The sequence below is a fragment of the Octopus bimaculoides genome, chromosome 1 (assembly GCF_046866305.1).
Source record: "Octopus bimaculoides isolate indiv1 chromosome 1, ASM4686630v1, whole genome shotgun sequence".
Taxonomy (NCBI): Eukaryota; Metazoa; Mollusca; class Cephalopoda; order Octopoda; family Octopodidae; genus Octopus; species Octopus bimaculoides.
Window position 1 is genome coordinate 174,093,581 of NC_142928.1, and position 21,307 is coordinate 174,114,887.

General features: G+C 32.7%; 1 protein-coding gene across 8 annotated transcripts in view; it reads left to right on the plus strand.

The window, feature by feature from the left end:
• The window catches only part of LOC106880457 (rap guanine nucleotide exchange factor 1), a 187,620-nt gene that overhangs the window by 56,696 nt on the left and 109,617 nt on the right, over window positions 1-21,307 (plus strand). For all 8 annotated transcript variants that reach the window (XM_052972635.2, XM_052972647.2, XM_052972641.2 and 5 more), the window contains exon 2: window positions 11,881-12,065. In XM_052972635.2, coding sequence (XP_052828595.1) covers window positions 11,881-12,065 — 185 coding nt within the window. The remainder of the gene's footprint in view (window positions 1-11,880; window positions 12,066-21,307) is intronic.

A 21,307-nucleotide genomic window follows, 5' to 3' on the forward strand; every position in this document is an offset into this window, starting at 1 on the left:
AGTTGGACAAGTGTCACTTCACTATTGGAGTATACTTGTGCTTTATAAAGGGTCAGTAACCTTACAAAGGGTCTGAATGTGTTTCTGGTCCTGGAGAAAACATTGAGTCTTTATGACACACATTGAAGTACGTGCTATATATAGTTATCATAAAATGCCATCAGAGATTATAAAGCTTGTTATTCATAGTGTGAAAATTTTAGCTGTATGTTCATGTGTAGGGAGTGTAGTGTCTGCATTTTGGTGCTCATGTTGGCATATTCCATTGCAGAATGTTATTGAGGTCACTGCAGTGGTTTGCTTGTCTGATGAAAGGTATCAAGATAGCATGAAGATGAGGCCTATTCATGAAAGTTTAGAGAGGAGTAAAAATTGGTGTCATCTGCATAGGAGTGTATTGAGGGGGGTGGTCAGAGAAAAGCAGAAAGTGGGAGACAGCTTTTGCAACAAGTGATATATTTTCTACACAGATAAAAAAAAAACCCATCTGATTTCACTCAGTGGATATTTTTAAAATAAAGCTTAAGCAAAGTTGAGTTAGTAACACTGTTGCATGCTTATTATTCCTTTTATGATTAGCATTTTGATTTAGTTAGACTACTTTATATACATATAAAGTAATCTTTCTTCTACACACTTAGTAGCTGTTAAAAATTCATTTATTTGCCAGATTTTTGGTCAATTATATATTGATTACCCATGACAACAAATTTGTTTATTCCTAGCTGGCCACATAAGTAATAGAGAAAATTGAGTGTCCCTCTTGATCCCATACACTATAAAATCTGATAAATCAACTCCTAAATGGTTTATCCAAGGTTCTTTTGCTGCTGTACAAGAAAATACATTGCTTATAATACTTAGAGGAAAATATCCACTGACAGCAACCATATGGTACACATATGTAAGCACAATTTGTACAGTATGACCAGCTAGTAAGTAAAACGTGCCTGTCTATAATGCATGGCTTCTACACTCTCTGTTTGATAAAGTGAATGAATGCATTCTCTTATTGGGTTAGAAAAATTTTCAGTTTTGTTAAATCTTCCTTCCCACTACTTATCAACACAGATGACTCTTCAAGCTGTACTCCAGTAGCTAAAGTCAACAGTTACTTTAACTCCACCCTTTATATATAATATATATATATATATATATATATATATATATATAAGCAAAAATATTATTAATCTCTATTATGGTATTGAGTATTCTTTCTTTTGACAGTCAATGCTACATGTGCATGTATGACTATATATATATATATATATATATATATATATATATATATAGATATATAGATATATAGATATACACACACAAATATGCACCATATTGCAGCTAGACTTCCTTTGCTTAACCTATCTTCTCTACTACCTATGTTCACAAAAACCAAATGCAACAAATCTTTAAAATACAAATGGACCAAATAAACATCATTACTCTGAAACAACAGGTCCATGTCCTTCTCTAACTCTTTAATTTTGCTCTTTCTATTGACACATATCTCGAGATTTATAAACATCTTTTCAAACTTAACAACTACCAGCCTTAGTGTTCTTAAATTTTAACACCTGATTTTATTTTGAAAGTTAGGGAGATGTTCATAATCACTTTAAGTCAATGACTCCTTTGCAATAAGGCCACCTGGAGATCTACTGTTTGTTGCTACATTACCTATAGCCATTTGCTACTACAAGGTTTAGTAAAAGCAAAGTGTTGCCCCTGAGGAGACTAAAGTCTTTGAACATATCTAAAAGAAGACTTCTCAGTTAAAACTGTTCTTGGTTGCATGCACTTCTTGAATCTAACCATCAGATTACCCCCATTGCAGCCCTTCCACATTACTCTGAGGTACTCTGAGTTTTTAGTACCCTGTTAATATTTGCCTTTCTCTATTGTACTTATTCACAGTTATCTCAAATTGTGTACACTACGTTGCACTCATGCTCAGATGATTACATTCTTAATGCCTCCTTGGTTTTAATTCATGTTACCCCAATCTCTCTCACAAAGACATAAGTACCTCGCAAACATTTAACAGTAACAAAACATCTCAAGCAGACAAATTCATCACAACATATCTCTTCTACTCACAAATAATATACTACTTGAACATGCCACTTCACACAAGTTCTTGGTATATTAGACTCTCACAACCATTCGTGGAAACTATGCATCTTCTTCTTAGTAAGGACTATATCTCAAAAACTAGTTTCCATCTCTGGAGACAAATCCTGTACAAAATACAAATGTCTACACAAGAATATTTCCAACATATTTGAGATGGCATGCTTACCACATGTAGACTTGATTTAACAAACAACTTCACACTTACACACACACACATATTCAGTCCCCATCTACTAATACTACTTCCAGCCAATTTCCATCAACCAGTTTCACTTACAAGGCATTCATTAGCCTATAGTAAAAGACACTTGACCAAAGTGCCATGCTATTGGGTCAAACCCAAGATCATATAGTTGTGAAGTGAACTTCTTAACCACACTGATATGCCTACATCTGAAAATAATTGGTAATCCTCTTTCCAGAATGATATCCACTTCAGAGAAGATGCACTATCCTTCTTTGATTATCCTTGTTATTCATAGTTTTAAAGATACAAGTGTGCCTTTCTTATATAAGAAAATAAATGCATCTTTGAAAACAAGCATGCAAATATTGAGTGTGAGAATATTCTGACCATAAAGAACTATTGATAGCTTTACAGAACCAATTGCTTCAGGTGGACCAATTACAAATGGAATGATAAATACATTTCTTGCATGCCTTAATGTCTTTAATTTTTTTGAAAATGCACACCAATTTTATCTCAAAAGTTAAAAAAAAACAACAACATAAAATAAGGTTTCAGCTCTTTCAGTTATACTTAGATGCTTTATGAATAGTTTACTGATATATAGATCCTGTTTGCAACACCACCTCCTCTTTACAGTATATAAACAAAAAGTTTAGTATAGATAACTATCTTTTGGAGAATATAATTGGCTTATGAAAAATGTAAAATTCATCCTCCAGGACATGCTAAATTTTTGAGACTTATTGTTGGAAAAAACCATTCTCAATGCCAGGGATATATGATATATGTATGTGTGTATATATTCTGAAGCTCCTTTATAACATGGATTTTGTTGAAGACTCATCTGTCAGTGCTAACTAATATGCCAACATTAAAAGCAAATGTTCAATGATGATAATGACTGCTACTACTTCTTTTATAGATTTGTATGCTGTGAAGGTGGCAGACCATTTGAAATGTTTCTGAAAATTATGCCATATTCCTTTTAAGCTGCCTTCTTCATACTAGGCCTTTCTTATTCTTCATCTCTCAAATATCTTTATAAGTCCAGTTATATATTAGTGTTGATTCCTCAACTATACACTCCACCCTACAAAATTAACCTATGTCTATTAAAAAAGTCATTATTGCACATTTATTCTCAGGAAAATGAGTGCTTTCATATATGGAGTTATATCAGCACCCTGCAGTTTTTATTTCAGCTACTCTATTTCATAGTAAGCTGTAAGGGTAGAGTACTATGTAAACACAGTTTACCAAAATACATTAGTAATCTTTAGAAAAAACAGATAATAATAAAAATATTAATATCAATATAGACAGTAGAGGAGCATGGTAATTACCAGAAAAGGGGAACTAGCAGAAGTTATGCATAGAATAGACTGGGGAAAAGCGATGAGAAGCAAACCAGACTAGTTGATATAAACAGCTTCTTCAAAATAAATATATAAATAAAAATTAAAGTATAAAAAAAAGTACTTTGATAATGTGGAGAATTTTTTCTAAACTAAATACATTTAATTAGCAATATTTTTTTGTACCTTTTTCTCTTAAGTATATTTTCTTTTTTGTGATTTACCTCTTATCTTGTTCCTATTTTGGTATGTAATTTCTAGTTGCAAGATTTTACAATTAGATGTCCTTTCTGACATCAATCCCTGTGTTCAAGACTAAGAACTATCCATTAGTCATTTCTCTTTTCTTTTTTTCTTCAACACAAAAGAAGCTGCTTCAATTATCTAAATTTCTTAATTAGGTGTAGGTGTGTTTGCACATGCATGCTGTATATGTACAAAGCATTATATTTTAGATAAAAGTAAGTAGTAGCTATGAAACTATTTTTCTCTCTATAACAGTAAGAATACATAATTGAGTTAGAAAGTACAGTCAAAGATATTTCCTTCTGAGTTTGCTATTATGAAAAAGAAAAAAAAAAAACAAGAGATGTTATGTTGTATATAAATGAATAAATAAGTAAAAGTTGGTGAAACATTATTGAAATATCATCAATAAACCCATAATGGAGCTAAGTTTCCTGTGACTCAAACACTGAGTCCATTCAGTGCAGTGAGACCAGTAACATCAGAGTGTCACAAGTACTAAGTTTATTTTTCTGCTCAGAAATATTTAATATGAAAAATTTATACTGTTGAATTATGAGACTTAATATTAAATTCAAAATTTAAGTATTTGATTATTCCCTCAATAATATTCCTGATATATCTAAGATGGCAGAAAGTAATGTTTCAACATTTTCTGTTTTATAGATTGTTATTACTCACAGATACTTTGTGGTGAAATGATATTTCTACCTTAACTAATACTGCTTTATGACTATTTTTACCTTTATACTTCCCTGAAATAAACCTACTTTTTAACAGGATTAACTGGTTGTCTTTTACTGCTATATTTAGTCATAATTGTATTATTTCTTTTTCTGTCATATTGTCTTCATTTGTCAGAAACATATGAAATAACATTATGCAATCAGGGGCCTTCTACTTGTTTTTACGTTTTCTGTAGATTAAGATGCTTAAATGATATTTTTTATTTTGTCCCACTTCTTTTTTTAAGCAGTTCATGTTCAGACACCTGAAGTGTTGCAAGCAACACTTGAGAGATTTGATTCTGAAATAGCTATGTTAAACTAAGCTTCATTCAGTTGTTATAACATAACAAATCTTATATCTAGAGATTGTACAGAGTAACTCATAATCTCTGATGGTGGTCTCACTGTCAAAAATATTAACCATGAACATCACTATATTCTTTTGTACACCCACTGGTTGCACTCTTCACAGAGTGTTGAATTACTGCCTGTTCCTTTTTGACACAATCTTGTACACCCACACATGCTACCCTCCTGTTGTTTCTATAAGACTATTAATGTTATGACTATACGTACAGCAGAAGATTCAGCTATTTTTAATATTTTTGTTTTTCTCTGAATATATTTTTTTCTAAAGGAATGAGGCTTATGTTATGACAGCTTGTGTGTGTGTAACAACAAAGTTTAACTTTTAAACTGTCCAAAAGATTTAGATACTTTAATTACCATTGTTAAATTTTTTTTATAAAATAAACAGTCATGTGCAGAATGGAAGAAAATAGCTCCAGCTTTTCAAATAAGAAAGCTAAGGGCAGTAATTCTTAATAGTTAAAAATAATATTTAAACACTGACATATTTAGTTTCTCTCTCTCCCTCTCTTTCTCTCCCCTCCCCCTCCCTCTCACACACACACAGTCATTGGACTGCAGGTATCCTAAGTACCACCTCCAAGTTTAGGTTTTGGTATCATATTAAGCCCAGTACTTATTTTATCAACCTCTACTTATCAAATTGCTAAGTTGTCTTTTAACTTAAAGGAAACAACTCAACACACAGGCATAGCCAGATGCCCTTCCTGCCACCAATCCTTACTTATTTTCAAGTTATTCTATACATCTTTTGAAAGCACAGAGCCAGCAGCAGATTTTTTATAGAAAAATAAAACTTCAATACTTGTGTCTTGGTGCTTTTTCAAGCAAAGCATGCATGTTGTAAATATTTACTAGGCACACACACACACACACAATTACATAATGTATGAACTAGAGATCTTTTTTAAAGAAAATGATGAATTAGTTTACAAATTTTTTTAATTCCTTATTCAGCTGCCTTTCATGACTTGATAAATTTTTAAGGGGTTATTTGCAAAGGATATATATTTGTAAATATTTATGATTTAATTAATGTTTCCCAAATGTGTTAACTGTCTGATCTGTTTCTTCCACCAATTAAAAACAAATGAAAATCTTTCTGCATATTAATTTTCCTAAATTTCTGAAACTTGGGCACTAAATAGAATGAAAAAGTTTATCAGTTTAGAGCATTGCATCTAATGATTTTTTTCCATTTTGGCTATGTAGCTAAAATATTTACAAGGGTTTACTTTGTAAAGCATCTTTAGAAATTGTCTATTTTTAGGTCATCAAAATATTAGAAACTGATGACTCTGGTAAGATGGATAGTGTCTATCATGATCAAATATGAGGAATATCTGTGCACCATGAGCTTAACATGAAAAGAGATGTTTTACACTAGTCTCTGCATGCAGTCTGTAAAAAGATGTTCACTCTACTGAACTAATGATTAGAGAATTCTAGTCTGAGGATGATTACTGGAACGACTTCTTCACACTTACTGAGAAGTTGAACTCAATACTGCAGGGGACAACTTTATAGTACTGTATATGTGCTGTGAACACAATCACCAGCCTATCTGTACTCTATATATCACTTTCTGATGAATGGTGGCTCTAAAATTATATGTACTTATCTACCCAGGCTGCAGTATCTGATTGACATGTCAACAGTTATCTCTATATGAGTATCAAAGTTATATGTTTGAAATTTTATTATTCACATACATGAATGTACACACATATTATATAGTTAACAAAAAGAATTAGTTTGATAAAAATCAAACTTTAAAGTTAATGAGTAGATAATGCTTGATGACTATTTCATATTTGATAAATTGCTTGAATACATAAGAGTTCAAAGACTGACAAAGAAATCAACCATTATCAACTAAAAAGCATACATATGGCAACATTCTCTCTTAGTTTGTAAATTTCAATAAGTTCATGTCATCGGAAGAGAATCTTAGCACTTTGAGACAACCCTAGCATTGAGAATATGTGTGTTAGGAGAAGAGATAAGGAGGAAGATAAGATGAAAGACTTGGTAGCTCAGTGGCTTGAGTGACAAAAGTGAAAAGTGAAGCAGGGCAACACTCACTCAGGACACTGGCTTATTAGCTAACTATCTTTTTACTTAGGAGTGGAGGGTAAGGAGGAAGAAAGATAACTAAAGTATATATTTTCAGTACTACCTTAAAAACATTTTTCTCTCATGAAGTGTTTTGCCCGAAACATCAGATTACTTTTCTCCCTGTGACATAGGAACTTCACTAAATGTTTGTTTCTTTTTTATATTTTATGAAGGCTATCTTTAAAGCATTTTATTACTTACTTTTTTACTTTGTACTAGCATTACTGGAGTTTTATAAATTTTGATAATTCCATAATACTTGTTTCATAGTTGGAGGTTGTTTGTTCTACAAACCAATCAACTGCAAATGGGGAATAACATCTAAATCCAGTTAGCCATACTTTTTCAATAGACAAACACTATAGATGTAGAAAGCTTAGAAAATTTGAGCATTATGTATTAAATTTTTTTTTTTAGAAATTTTAAACATTGTTTTCAATATTGGTCAAAGAAATTACTCCTCCTTTTCTATGGAACTGGGGTAACTGAGTGAAGTAAGTAATGTATTCAAGTCATGTGCATAGCCTCTTCCTCCAGCCAAACCAATAAAACAACCTGACAGATCTGTGGTTAGAGGCATTCAAGCCATGACCATTTCTCTCTCTCTCTCACATATTGTAGAGTGTAATAAGGGAAATTTAACTTGCTGCTTCCAGAGTATTTGACCAATCATGTTGAAGCTCCCTTGTTGACTGATAATTTAGAAAGTTTTAGATTGCTTAAACAGTACAGTGCTGAAGTAAATGCTTTAAAATATTTAGTTTCTAAGATTCAAACTTGACTATAATCTTCCTCAAGTCAATAAGATAAGTTATAGTAATAAAGTAGATGATTTAAACAGTCTATACTTTTCCTTTATGATATTATGTCTTGTTTGTAAGTATGTGCTATATATCATCATCATAATTTGCATCTGCTTTCCATTCTGGCATGGGTTGGATGGTATATATGTCTGTGTGTGCACGCTTATCATTTTTAGTGGAGGAAATTACCATAGATATTATTCATTAGGGAAACAATAGTTTCCCTAATGAATAATATCGGAGAAGAGTAAAATATTCTGTTTCTTAAAATAAAAGTGAGAAATAGGTTTTTGTAAATAAAAATCTGCAACTGCTTGGGTTGTTTACCTTCTTGTACAAAGTCAAATATAGGTATAGTCGTTTCCAATATTAATTAGAACCTTGGATTATAGGTGCAGGCATGGCTGTGTGATTTAGAAGCTTGGTTTGCAACCACTTGATTTCAGGTTCAACTCTACTGTACTACACCTTAAGCATGTCTTCTGCTATAGGCCCAGGTCACCAATGCCTTGTAAATGAACTTGGTAGACAGAGACTATGGTATATATATATATATATATATATATATATATATATATATATATATATATATATATATATATATACACACACATATATATGTGCAAATGGGTTTGTCACTCGTTACTGTTTTATGACTAGTGTTGGTTTGTTTACATCTCTGTAACTTAGCAGTATTGCTAAAGAGATTGATAGAATAAGTACCAGACTTAACAATAAGTGCTGGAGTCAATCGACTTACCCCCTCCCCAAATTTGCTGGCCTTGTGCCAAAATTTGAAACCAATATTACTGAAATTTAAGGTGGCGAGCTGGCAGAATTGTTAGCATGACAGGCCAAATGTTTTATGGCATTTCATCCATCTTTACATTCTGAGTTCAAATTCCTCCAAGGTTGACTTTACTTTTCATCCTTTTAGGGTCGATAAAATCAGTACCAGTTGAGCACTGGGGTCAATGTAATTGACTTATTCCTCCTCCGAAATTACTGGCTTTGTGTCAAAATGCGAAACTACTATTACTGTGAGATTAATTTTTATTGCTTTCTCTTCAAATAGCAAATCATTTGAATCAAGAAAAAAAGTTGAGACATAAGCATCAAATTGAGATAGAATAATGCCCATTCGTGAGCCTGCTTTTCTTCAGTGCCTCAAACTGGTGTTTGTTGTGCATATAGGCGCAGGCATGGCTGTATGGTAAGATGTTTGCCTCCTAACCACAAGGTTCCAGGTTCAGTCCCACTGTGTGGCACATTGGGCAAGTGTCTTCTACTATAGCTGCAGGCCTACCAAAGCCTTGTGAGTGGATTTGGTAGATGGAGACTGAACGAAGCATATCGCATATGTGTGTTTGTGCATACACACCCCTCCACCGCTTGACAACTGGTGTCGGTGTGTTTATGTCCCCGTAACCTCACGATTCGGCAAAAAAGACCGATAGAATAAGTACTAAGCTTAAAAAACAAGTACTGGAGTTGATTCATTCTACTAAAAATTCTTCAAGGCGGTGCCCCAGCATGGTCGCAGTCTAATAACTGAAACAAGTAAAAGACGAATAGGAAATGAAAAGATAATTTACGCTCCGTATTAGTTATCTCCCTTGGAGATGGTATCACGTTTTGAATACAAAGGCAACAGAATTTGATTATTAATGCGAATTACTTATTATATTATGTTTTCGACTGAAGTATCTTGAAACAATGACAGCGATATATTTAAAACATAAAAATAACATATAGATAAATCTTGTTCTGTTTGATAAATCTACGACTTAAAGAGAGTATCAAATTATTTTCAGTAAATAGGAAGTTACCTAAATGCTTAAATGTTATGCTCCTAGAGTTACTCGTCGTGACGGGTGATGTTTGGAATATACTTTGCCACTATAGGTAACATCACGTAATGTTACATGGATACAATCATAATTACTTCTACTTTGATTTTATTTAAATTTAACTTCACTTATAAAACAAATAATTATAAAATTAATACTTACATCCAAAAATAAAATTAAATAACACAAATTTTCTCATTCGTATATTTGCAATAAATATACATTATCAATACTAATCAACTATCAATAGCAATAATATTGTATTACCCTCCTGATAATGGAAAGCGGATACGGGATTTTACAGTTTCCACTACATGTTCATACTTGAATTACAGAAATTGAGTTCAAATGTTGGTTGCCTGACTGCGATCTGGATTTACATAATAGTTTAGCTTAGGAATTTTATGTTGAAATTGTTTTCTTCTATGTATATCTGTATATTGAGTAATTCCATGTGTGACATTTTTAGCATGATCAAGCGACTAACAATGAGTATTAATATTGATAAGGATATGTAACATACATACACGCACACACAACATTAAAGAGCAATAGAATAATTAAAAAGTCGTTAATAACAATAATAGCAATAAAGAATAATTTAAAATGTCAATTTACTCGACACACAGATCGTGGGGGAGTGATTTCAGCCATTCAGGCAGTAGTATATGGTGGCTATACGCAACTGTGCTACCGTGTTGAACCCATTGCACTGATATCAGTCTTATCCTAAAATAAACATACAAGCGTTAGGCTATTTCTATACATAATACTTCAACCTGACTTAATCTTAGTTTTTAGTGCGTCTTATTAGATTTGGAGACACATTTCAACTAGATTATATCATGAGACTGAAAACAACAATTATGATAAAAATAATCATTTCAGTTAATGACTTCTCCACGAATTTACACATGGAATTTCTCGCCACGAAAACGAATACGGGATATGTGTGTGTGCTTGTGGAATATCGCTCGTCCTTTGTTCCTCGTTTTTGTCTCTCATATTATCCCGCTATCTGCTCAAATGCCATATCATGCATAATACAGCTACCTGTGTGGTGCACATTGCTGTTTCAGAATAACTTCCACAACAGTTCGTAACAGGAAACTGAAAAATTAGTTTCCCTTTATAATCCAAGATTATATTATTGAGCTTGAATTTACCACTTTAATTGTATGTGACATATTCATCTAGCTCATCCAAAAAAAACATGTGTATTTAAGAACTCACATAAACTTCTACATTGATTTTTTCTTTTATTTTGTTTGCTATAAAGTATCAAAAAAAAAATTTTGACAATAAGGGGAAAATTAATGCAACAGGTTCTGTGTATTCTTAAATGGCTAGATTCAAGTATCTTCGTTTGGTATATATATATATATATATTTCCAGTAAATATTGGTGCCTTGTTGTACCACTCATCTGAATTTATTTATATACACATATATATATATATATATAATCAGGTTATTTTTAATAGATGTGATTTTTCCTCCAAATTTTTGCCCTATTTTATTACCAACAATTACAGCAAGAGCACTCTACTTTGTTATGTTAGGCCAGGATTCGTTCCCTTTAACGTTATAAGTTAAATGTTAACAGCCGAGATAATGTCTGCAAAAGTTATCTCCCCTGTCATTCGCTTGATTTCTAAAATTGACGTCTTTCTTAATTGGTTTATTCAGTATTTTCCCCCCTTAAAATTAAAGTACAAATAAATTAAATTTGTAGTTTCTTAGTCAATCATTGTATAGCAAATTTATTTTTATAATTTTAAGCAAGCGAATATATTTTTATTTTCTTTGTAGAGTATAAATACTTTGTGTGTGTGTGTATATATATATATATATAAATGTGTGTGTGTGTATGTATGTATGTGTGTGTGTATATATATATATATATATATATATGTGTGTGTGTGTGTGTATGTACACATACACGCATTTGGTTGTATTTACAGATTTTCCCATTTTATTTGAAAATGTATATTCTTCAATCGTTTTAAAGATATGAATATAGAATTAATAAACATTATTTTGCAGAATTTCAAAATGAATGTCTAATGTAATGAATTTTTTATTCTAGAAAAATCCAGTGGTTCTAAAATAAAAAAGAAACCATCATTCCGAGATGATATTAAGGCAATGATAAAACGAAGACCATCTGCTCCTAGTCAATCACCAAAGTCCAAAAGCAAGAGCCTCAACAGAACACACAGTCTCAATGAAGGATCCAAAACTGACAAACATGATAAAGATATTACTATTGATGTAAGTTGATACTTTAAAACTTATTTATAAACTATTTTAGATTACAGGATAATGATGTTTCCAAGTTATTTTTTTAAGATTTGCTTACAGATAATTTAAGGAATATAATTGATATGTTGTGTATCTATTAAAATTCAATGAGCTATGCTGTCATGTACAAGGTATTTAATGAAATATGTTGAATTTTAAAATTCTGTGATAAACTTGCAGATTTAAAATAATTTATACAATTGTCCTAATGGTGCATGAAAACTATAATCTGAATAACTAGCTCATGCCATACTATTGATATTCACTGAAGTTAGATTGCTTTTGCTCTTTGTGTTGTTGAAATTATTCTCTATAGAAAAAAAAAAATCCAAGTAATTTATGATTTAGCTACCTTATAAATGTTTTGTAATATTTTATCGTACCTTCCATCGTCAACTGTCATAGATAATTTCTAACAAAACGCACTCTATAATCGATTTAAGCAAGAAATAATGCTACTGATTTAAATTAAATTCTATAAAGATAAATTGATGAATATTATCCTCAACATCATTTTAACACCTACTTTTCCATGCTTGCATGGGTTAGACAAAACCATTGAAGTAAACTTTCTTCACTTAAATGTTATTTCTTTGCCAATCTGTTTCCATGCAAGGTAAAGATTTTGTTAGTCCTCTGAACAAAAATAAGACAGTGACCAAAGAAGATTACAAACAAATAACACTGCTTGTACAAGAGTGGTGTTTGTTTGCAATTGGCACATGATGTCAAAGCAAAGAGATGTAAATCCAATACACACTCATGTGTACATACATGTATATATTTGTGTTAGTTTCTGTTTGCCAAATTCATGCACAAGGCTTTGGCCAGCCCATAGCCATAGTACAAGATACCATACAATAGAACTAAACCTGAAAGCATATGGTTATCAAGCAAACGTCTTAACTACACAGTTATGCTTATAATGTGTAATAAAAAAAAAGTGAGGAGCAGTATACATACTAGTGGAATTACACACACATACATGTGTATGCACACATAGACGTGGGAAAAAGTGGTGAGAAAGGATCTTCAGACGCTGGGCCTCACAAGGGAGATGACAAGCTAAGTAAAATCGTAGCTATCTGTCCATAAGGAAGAAAAATGTCCATATGCAATGCTCAATATATATACATATATATATTTGGTGAGCAGAGAAAGAGTAAAGTGATGAGGTCTCTCTTGTCCCATTTCTCCAAGGTCTGTTCAAACTTTGTGTTGGTACCACAAGAAAATGCACCCAGTACACACTGTAAAGTGGTTGGTATAGGAAAGGGCATCCAGGCCAAATAACGCCAAATGAACGCTTTCAGAATAGCAGCTTCCAAAGGGAAGCAACTCTGACCGTGACACCCAGTTCAACCCATGCTAGCATGCGTTGGGTCAACAAATACTTGTTACTGAGGTCTTATTTTACAGTTGTATGGCTTTCATATCATTGACCATGACTATTTTTCAAGTAGGGTTTTTTTTGCAGGGGATTTCATCCTACACACTTCCAATATTGCACAACTACCAGTTGATTAAGCCTAAGTTAATGTTATCTACATCTATTTTATTTTCTTAATTTCTTTCTTCACTTTAAATATTTCAACTGCGAAAGATTAGTTCTTTTTTTTTTGTTTTTAATGGAATCTGTTTACCATTATACTTTTGAATACGGACATTGATTTGCAAACTAATATTGATTTGGTTGTATAATTTGCACAAGACCCTACTATTTTAATTTTTTGTGTTTCTCCACGACAAATTAATATGGAAAAATAAAATTCAAAGTGTTATTATTAAGTTTAGATTTATCCTATAAACATTCCTCCAAAATACAATGGAATATATAATTAATTCTGACTGCCAGAGTTTATGGACGTGAATTACACTGGTTCTTAAATCAATAACAAGACTGCTAAGAACATTAGCTTGAATTAAACATATCTAGCAATGATATAAAATTTAATAGATAAAGAATTTGTTAGTTTTCATTAAGTATGTATAGAATTATGATGGATAGAAAACAATGTTTAATTTGATATCTGGTATACACAATTTTTCTTTTTGTGAAATGTTTTCAAAGCATTTATTGTGTAGTGTGTGATACAGACATAACGATGAATGTTTTTTTTTTTGAATGAGATTACATGTGTTTTCATCATTAAAACTACTTGCCTATTTTTATGATTGATATATATGCTGAGACACACATATACTCAAACATACACACATGTATATAATGTAGTTGTAGATAGATATAGATATATTCAACAGGCTTCTTTATGTCTCCATCTACAAAAATCACTCGCAATTGTGGGCTATAGTAGAAAACTGAAACTGAAACCTTGTGGTTGGAAAGTAAACTTCTTAATCTCAGGGCAGTGGTTGATATATGCGTGCTTGCACATCTTTATCTTCTTTCCAGTTGCTCCTACCCACTCTTATATAATATAGGGTAGCTATGTATCTCTTCTATTGTGAGATATCTGTGCATATCCCTCTAGCATCTTAATACCTGATATAAAACCCCTCTGTTGTAGCCCTACTCAGTAGAAAAAGCTTCTTTTCTTTTGTCTTGCAAGTTACTTGGTGACCTCACTAATGCTGGTGTCAGGAAAAAATGCACCCAGTACACTCTGCAAAATGGTTGGGATTAGATAAGGCATCCAGGCATAGAAACCATGCCAAATCATGGATCCTGTCAGACCAGCCAAGCCATGCCAACATGGATAACCCTCAGAGTAATTAGCGCTTTGTGAGTGGATCCAATAAACAGAGACCTAAACAAAAAGCCTTTGCCATTGCTACAATGAAATGCACCTGGTGCACAATGTAGAGCGATTGGCAACCAAGTAGAGAAAATGTCAGGTTGAAAGGTCTTCTTAGCCCTGTTTCATCAAGTACACAACTACCTCTGTATTACTAGTGCCATAATAAAATGGGCCCAGTATATTTTGTGAAGATTTTGGTGAGAGAATGGGCTTCCAACTGTAAAAACCAAATTAAGTTGGCTCCCAACAGAAGCTGATTCGAATCATGACAACCTGCCTGCATGGAAGACAGATATAAAAAAGTGATAATGCGTGTATCATCATCAACATTTTAACACTCACTTTTCCATGCATAGGTTAGACAATTTATTGAGGCAGATTTTCTATGGTTGGATGCCCTTTTTCTCACCAACCTGTTTCCAAGCAAGGTAATATTTCCCCACGATTAGATATGTTCTTACAGAATATTGGTAATGAATGATACTGCTTGTATGACAGTGACAATCATTCTTCAACTGTTATGCATGTCAAATCAACACACACACACACACACACACACACACACACACACACACACACACACACACACACACTCGATAGGCCTCTTTCAGTTTCCAACTACCAAATTTATACACAAGGCATTTGTCAGTCCTGGACTATAGTAGATAACACTTGTGCAAGGTGCCACACAGTATGACTGGACATGAAATTATATAGTTGGGAAGCAAACTCCTTACCACACAGCCACACCTATGCCTCTTATGTGTGTGTGTAAGCTTCCTTACCAGTCTCTAATAGCTTGTACCAAACTTCCACTAATTGTTTTTTAGGCACCCATCTAGTTGTGGCCCTTCACTTTTGACCCAGAGGGGCTTTAGAGACGGGTGAAGGATTGTGTCAATAAAGTAAAGGCAAGGAAAGAGATTAGTGATTAATAGTAGAGGTAGATAAAGGGAAGCATACATGATGGGTGACAACAAAAATGACCCTGGGATGAAGTAATTACTGGCAGTACAGAAAGGTTGAAGGTAAAGTATATTGGTTGCAAACAAGTCTGATGCAGTCTTTTATAGATAAATCTGGTGAGAAGTGAGAGAGAGGTAATGATGAAGATGATGGTAAGGGATTAATGTGGTTAGGTCTCAAAATGTTATGCAAACAGCATGGATATGGAGAGATGAGATGTGGAGCAATGAGTGTTAGAGAGATGATGTGCTAGTGAGACGTGAATGGAGGTGACTGAGAGAGGGGCAGGAGTAGGGGGAGTAGATGTATAGTTGACAGGATACTCGCAAACACACATACACACACACACACACACACACACATTGATCCTAGCTTCAATTATTGCCCCATTTTTCATGTATGTTTCACCCTGCTTGCATGAGTGGTCAGGTTTTCTCCAGCATTGCGCAACCACCAATTAACATAGTCCTTTGTCATCTCATATATAATCACACACGTCTGTGTGTGTGTGTGTGAGACACAGCATCTTTAGATTTGTCTTCACCATTTCATTTTAAGTTTTCTTTAGTCTCTTCCTTCCACAAGTTCCATTCACTTTGAGTGATTTAAACTTCTGTCATAATCCATGTACATCACATACTTATATGTAATGTGCAAGAGATACAACACAGTCTCTTTCACATTACATGTGATTTCTCTTATGCCCAGTTGCTTTGAATCTGTTTGTACTCAATGCACTCTGCCTGTCACCACTCCCTCCCTCCATGCTACTTGTTATTGACACTTTCAGCATTGTATACTTCCATTATTATCCATCACCTTCTCTCCACCTTTTGCTCCAATTATCCTGTTTCTATCATCATACTTTGGTTCCTTTGACCCACTCACTTTGGTTCTTCTATTCAATATCTTGGTCTTGTTTCTTTGAGCAAAAGACATCTTCAAGTAGTTAAGTCTCTTCACAGAGTATAAGGCAACCCTACTTGTGCTGGTGCCTGTACACCGTAAATGTTAACCTGAGATCAAAGAGACCCCTATTGTCACATTGAGGACATGGCAATATCTCTCAAGTGTTGGTGCTATAATAAAATGCACCTAGTTCATTCTCTAAAGTGTGGTATTAAGAAGTGCATCCAGCCATAGAAACCAAGTGAAACATGAAATGTATGATCAACATGTAGTCCTCTATCTTGCCTTAGAGGCCAGTAAGAATTGTCTGGATTGTGACAATGTGTCTAACCTATACCAGCATAGAAAGTGGCTATAAAATTATATATATATACACTCAACACATGTGAAAGAGAAAGTGTGTGTAAATCAGCTGGCTGATTAACTAAGATTTAGTCATCAATATATCGCAACTGTTAACTACAGACTGTTTTTTTTTTTCTCTGCTTCATTTACCACTGCTACAATGACCTATACTCCTTTCACCCCAATTGGGTGCAGGCTACCTGTCACGTGTCTCCCCTTGCCATTCATACTGTGTTTTACCTCTTAAAACTAAGCACTTTTGTGAATCATTTACCAAATCACTACTATAGCACTTTGGAACTTCCTGCACACCCACATTTTTTCTATGGTTGCCAATCTACAGAAATTCGAATTGAACATCAACCACATTAATCTCACCAATTTTAGTGGAACTGCAAAGATCATGAGCATTGCTTCTCCACTTTCAATTAAGTTATGTTAAATAGATAAATAATATATATATATATATATATATATATATATATATATATATATATATATATGTATGTATGTATAATCAATTTATCAAGACTACATAATGATTTTAACAGATCTATGTATAACAACTTTCATTGTGTCAAAATTAATTTAGTCTTCTATTTAAACCTGTAAGTTAACTCACATTTGTCAAGAACATGGATTTTTTCTTAACATTTCTATTAAACAATCATTCTTATCTGTATTATTTTATTGACCAACAGTCAAAGGCATTTCAGCTATTATCATCCCATCTTTTATTTACATATAGTCTGTTTAGAACTGCATACTTCCATATTACCTTCCATTTTTCAAGATTGTCAAGTGTGATTTGAGGAGAATTTAACTACTGTTGTATATTGGTTGAAATGCCACCTAAAGGCTCCTTCATCATTTCAGTGTTATCAGCTGTTAAATACACTGTGATTCTACTTTCAATATTATCGCCACTTCCTCGGAATTTCCTGAATGTGATAATTATTAACATTAAAAATGAACACTTACCATTATTGAATAATTCTCTTCTTGACTTGAAAGATTCTGTTGAGAAAATAAACAGTAATTTCACTTGTTACTGATTTGCATATTTCTCCTACTGATCTACTTAACATATAAACATTTTTCTGTACTTTATACATTAAATAAAAACTGCCCTTATTAAAACTTTACTTTGGTGGTTTGATTTTTATTAGTTTGTGTATATTCCACACACACATACATAAACAACTTGTGAAGATAAAGGTTGTCATTGTTTAGCCTCAGGGCAGCCTTGGGAAACTGACTTATGAGCAAAGCCATTCCTACAGTGACCCTCCTATCATTTTCTTATATGAAGAGAACCCAGGACCACACAATTCAGTTTGAGGGAGATTTGACTGCTATTTCTAGTAGGCTAAGCAACCATCTAGAGGCTCTCATAGTTTCCTCTGGTCCTTCTGGCAGTGAGCATTAATTCAAATGATGATTTTATGATAGGAATTCAAATTTTTTTAATAAAATAAAATAACTGAGAAAATTTCAATTTGGTGATGGTCATTATGAAATATATATAAAACAAAAATAAGTAGATGTAATAGGTTATGGTAAATAATATTTTCTCCGGTCTATTTCTAATAGTAATTGTAGTTTGGAAGCCTTATTCATCATACAGGCTGTATATTTTCTTTTTGTAAACAGTTAATGAAGCAAATGGAAAGAATGGAGAAATTAAAAAGAAGAAAATGACACTTCTATTGGATAATGTTGTCATTCACAGATTCTTATTGAGTGAGATATATTTTTGTAAAGTTTACTTTTACTAACTTGAAATTATGCAATGGTTTGAAGGAAGTAAGTCACTGTATATGAAGACACTGCAATTGGAATTAAGGAAATCCTTCTTCAATATTGATGTTTCTTTATTCTGTTTTACCATAAAGAAATATCATAAGTATTGAGCAACTAAAATTTTTTAAAAAACAGCATCAATTCTGAGCATTGATCTCACCTTGTGAACTACATTTGGTGTTAATTCGAGGAACACAATCAAATCTTAAAACTAAATGGGTATTAAATTTCTTAATGTAATTTCATTTTGTATGCATGCATGAACACACATACATGAACACTCAGACAATTAGTAGAACACCCAGCTTAAAGCATATATCTTTGTTCCATTCCATTGAAGATCAGTTCAGTTTCACTTTAGCTGGGTGTAATGGCTAAGCAGAATCAATAGTGTGTCAGACAATATGCCCTGCAATAATTGTTCCAGCTCTTTATTTTCAGAGTTCAAATCCTACCAAGGTCAATTTTGCATTTCATGTTTCCAGGATCAGTAAAATAAAGTACCAGTCAAATACGGGAGTTGATAAAATACCAATTGAGTATAGGAATCAACAAAATAAAGTACCAGTCAATTACTGAGGTTAATATAAAAAAAAGTACCAGTTACGTATTGGAGTTGATTTAATTAGCTTACCCATTCCCCCAAAATTTCTGGTCTTGTACCTATGTAAGAAACAGTTATTATTAAATAACTCTCTTTTTACTTGTTTCAGTCATTTGACTCCGGCCATGCTAGAGCACCGCCTTTAGTCGAATCAAATTGACCCCAGGACTTATTCTTTGTAAGCCAAGTACTTATTCTATCGGTCTCTTTTGCCGAACCGTTAAGTTACAGGGACGTAAACACACCCAACATCAGTTGTCAAGTGATGTTGGGGGGACAAACATAGACACACAAACATATACGCACACATACATACACACACACACACACACACACACACACATATATATATATATATATATATATATATATATATATATATATATATATACGACAGGCTTCTTTCAGTTTTCGTCTACCAAATCCACTCACAAGGCTTTGGTCGGCCCGAGGCTATAGTAGAAGACACTTGCCCAAGGTGCCATGCAGTGGGACTGAACCCAAGACCATGTGGTTGGTAAGCAAGCTACTTACCACACAGCCACTCCTGCGCCTAAGTGTAAATTTGAAATAAAAGTAGAACTTGTGTTTTACTTTGATTAGTTTTTTTAACTTATGATTAATGTCAGTATATTACACTTTTGTTTAAGCTTTCACTAAAATTATGATACAGGCTTTCACCTCAATAGTTTTCCCAACAATCTGAGTTTAGGCTGAAACTTCTTGTTAACTGCCTAGATTCTTGCAGCTGCTACCATTATTTTTTAGTATGTATGTGTATTGTACAATGTACTATCATTGAATTGTTAGACTAACCTGTTGAAATAGGCAGTTATACAGCATTTAAGATATGGTTGATTAAGTTTTTATTAGTATAAACTATTATCATGTCAGAACATTTTTTTAAAAACTTATTCTATATAATTTCATGCACATATATATATATATATATATACTAATAAGAAAATATTTGTTAATAAGTATACACTCAAAATACTTAGTTGAATAGAAAAAAATCTCTCTCATATAGAAAGAAAAGGAAGTAGTCTATACAATATTTCACCTTAAGATCTTACCTTTTGTGCTGGCTTTCAAAACAACTACTTGTTGCATAACTGATAGTTCTCAAACTTTTCTCTCTTTACTTTCACATTTGACTGCAAAGTGTGTATTATTAGTAAATTTCTCTAGCCTAGTTTGTGAGTAATTTATTGACTTGCACACATACTTTGCACATACTTTGGTGGTTGCTTATGTCTTGTATTACTTTCTTATTCTACTAGTACTACTTGGAATAGAATCTGAATCTATATTTAAGAAACTCAAGAACTATACAAACAAGAGATTACTGTCTTTATTTTATTTCAAACAAAGATGGTCATTATAGCTTTATTTAGTTTAGTCTAAGTTTCTCAGATCTTAACCTTCCTCTAACCCATCTTTCTTCTTTCTCTTATATAGACAAAATCTTTTCTGTTCACTGCCTGCTGCCCATCATTTTGCTGGCTACTAAACTAAATTAGAATTGCTATAGCAGAGTTTAAGTACTGGTATTGGCATTAGCTTTTCTTGTAGCTATGTTGGTCTATGGGTTATTGTTGTTTATCATGTTTGTTAGTAACTGTGTGAAGATTCTCCTCCTTCTTGTAATACTAAGTTTGCTTTTTTTTAATTTTTTAGAATTTTTTTCATGTGAAATATATTCTCTTTTACCTTATTTAAAAGAAAATGGTAGTTTGGTGAACACTAAAACTATTCAAATACATTATTTTGTATTATAATAAAATTATTTTTTATTTTAACAACTTACTTCTGTTTTAGTTCAT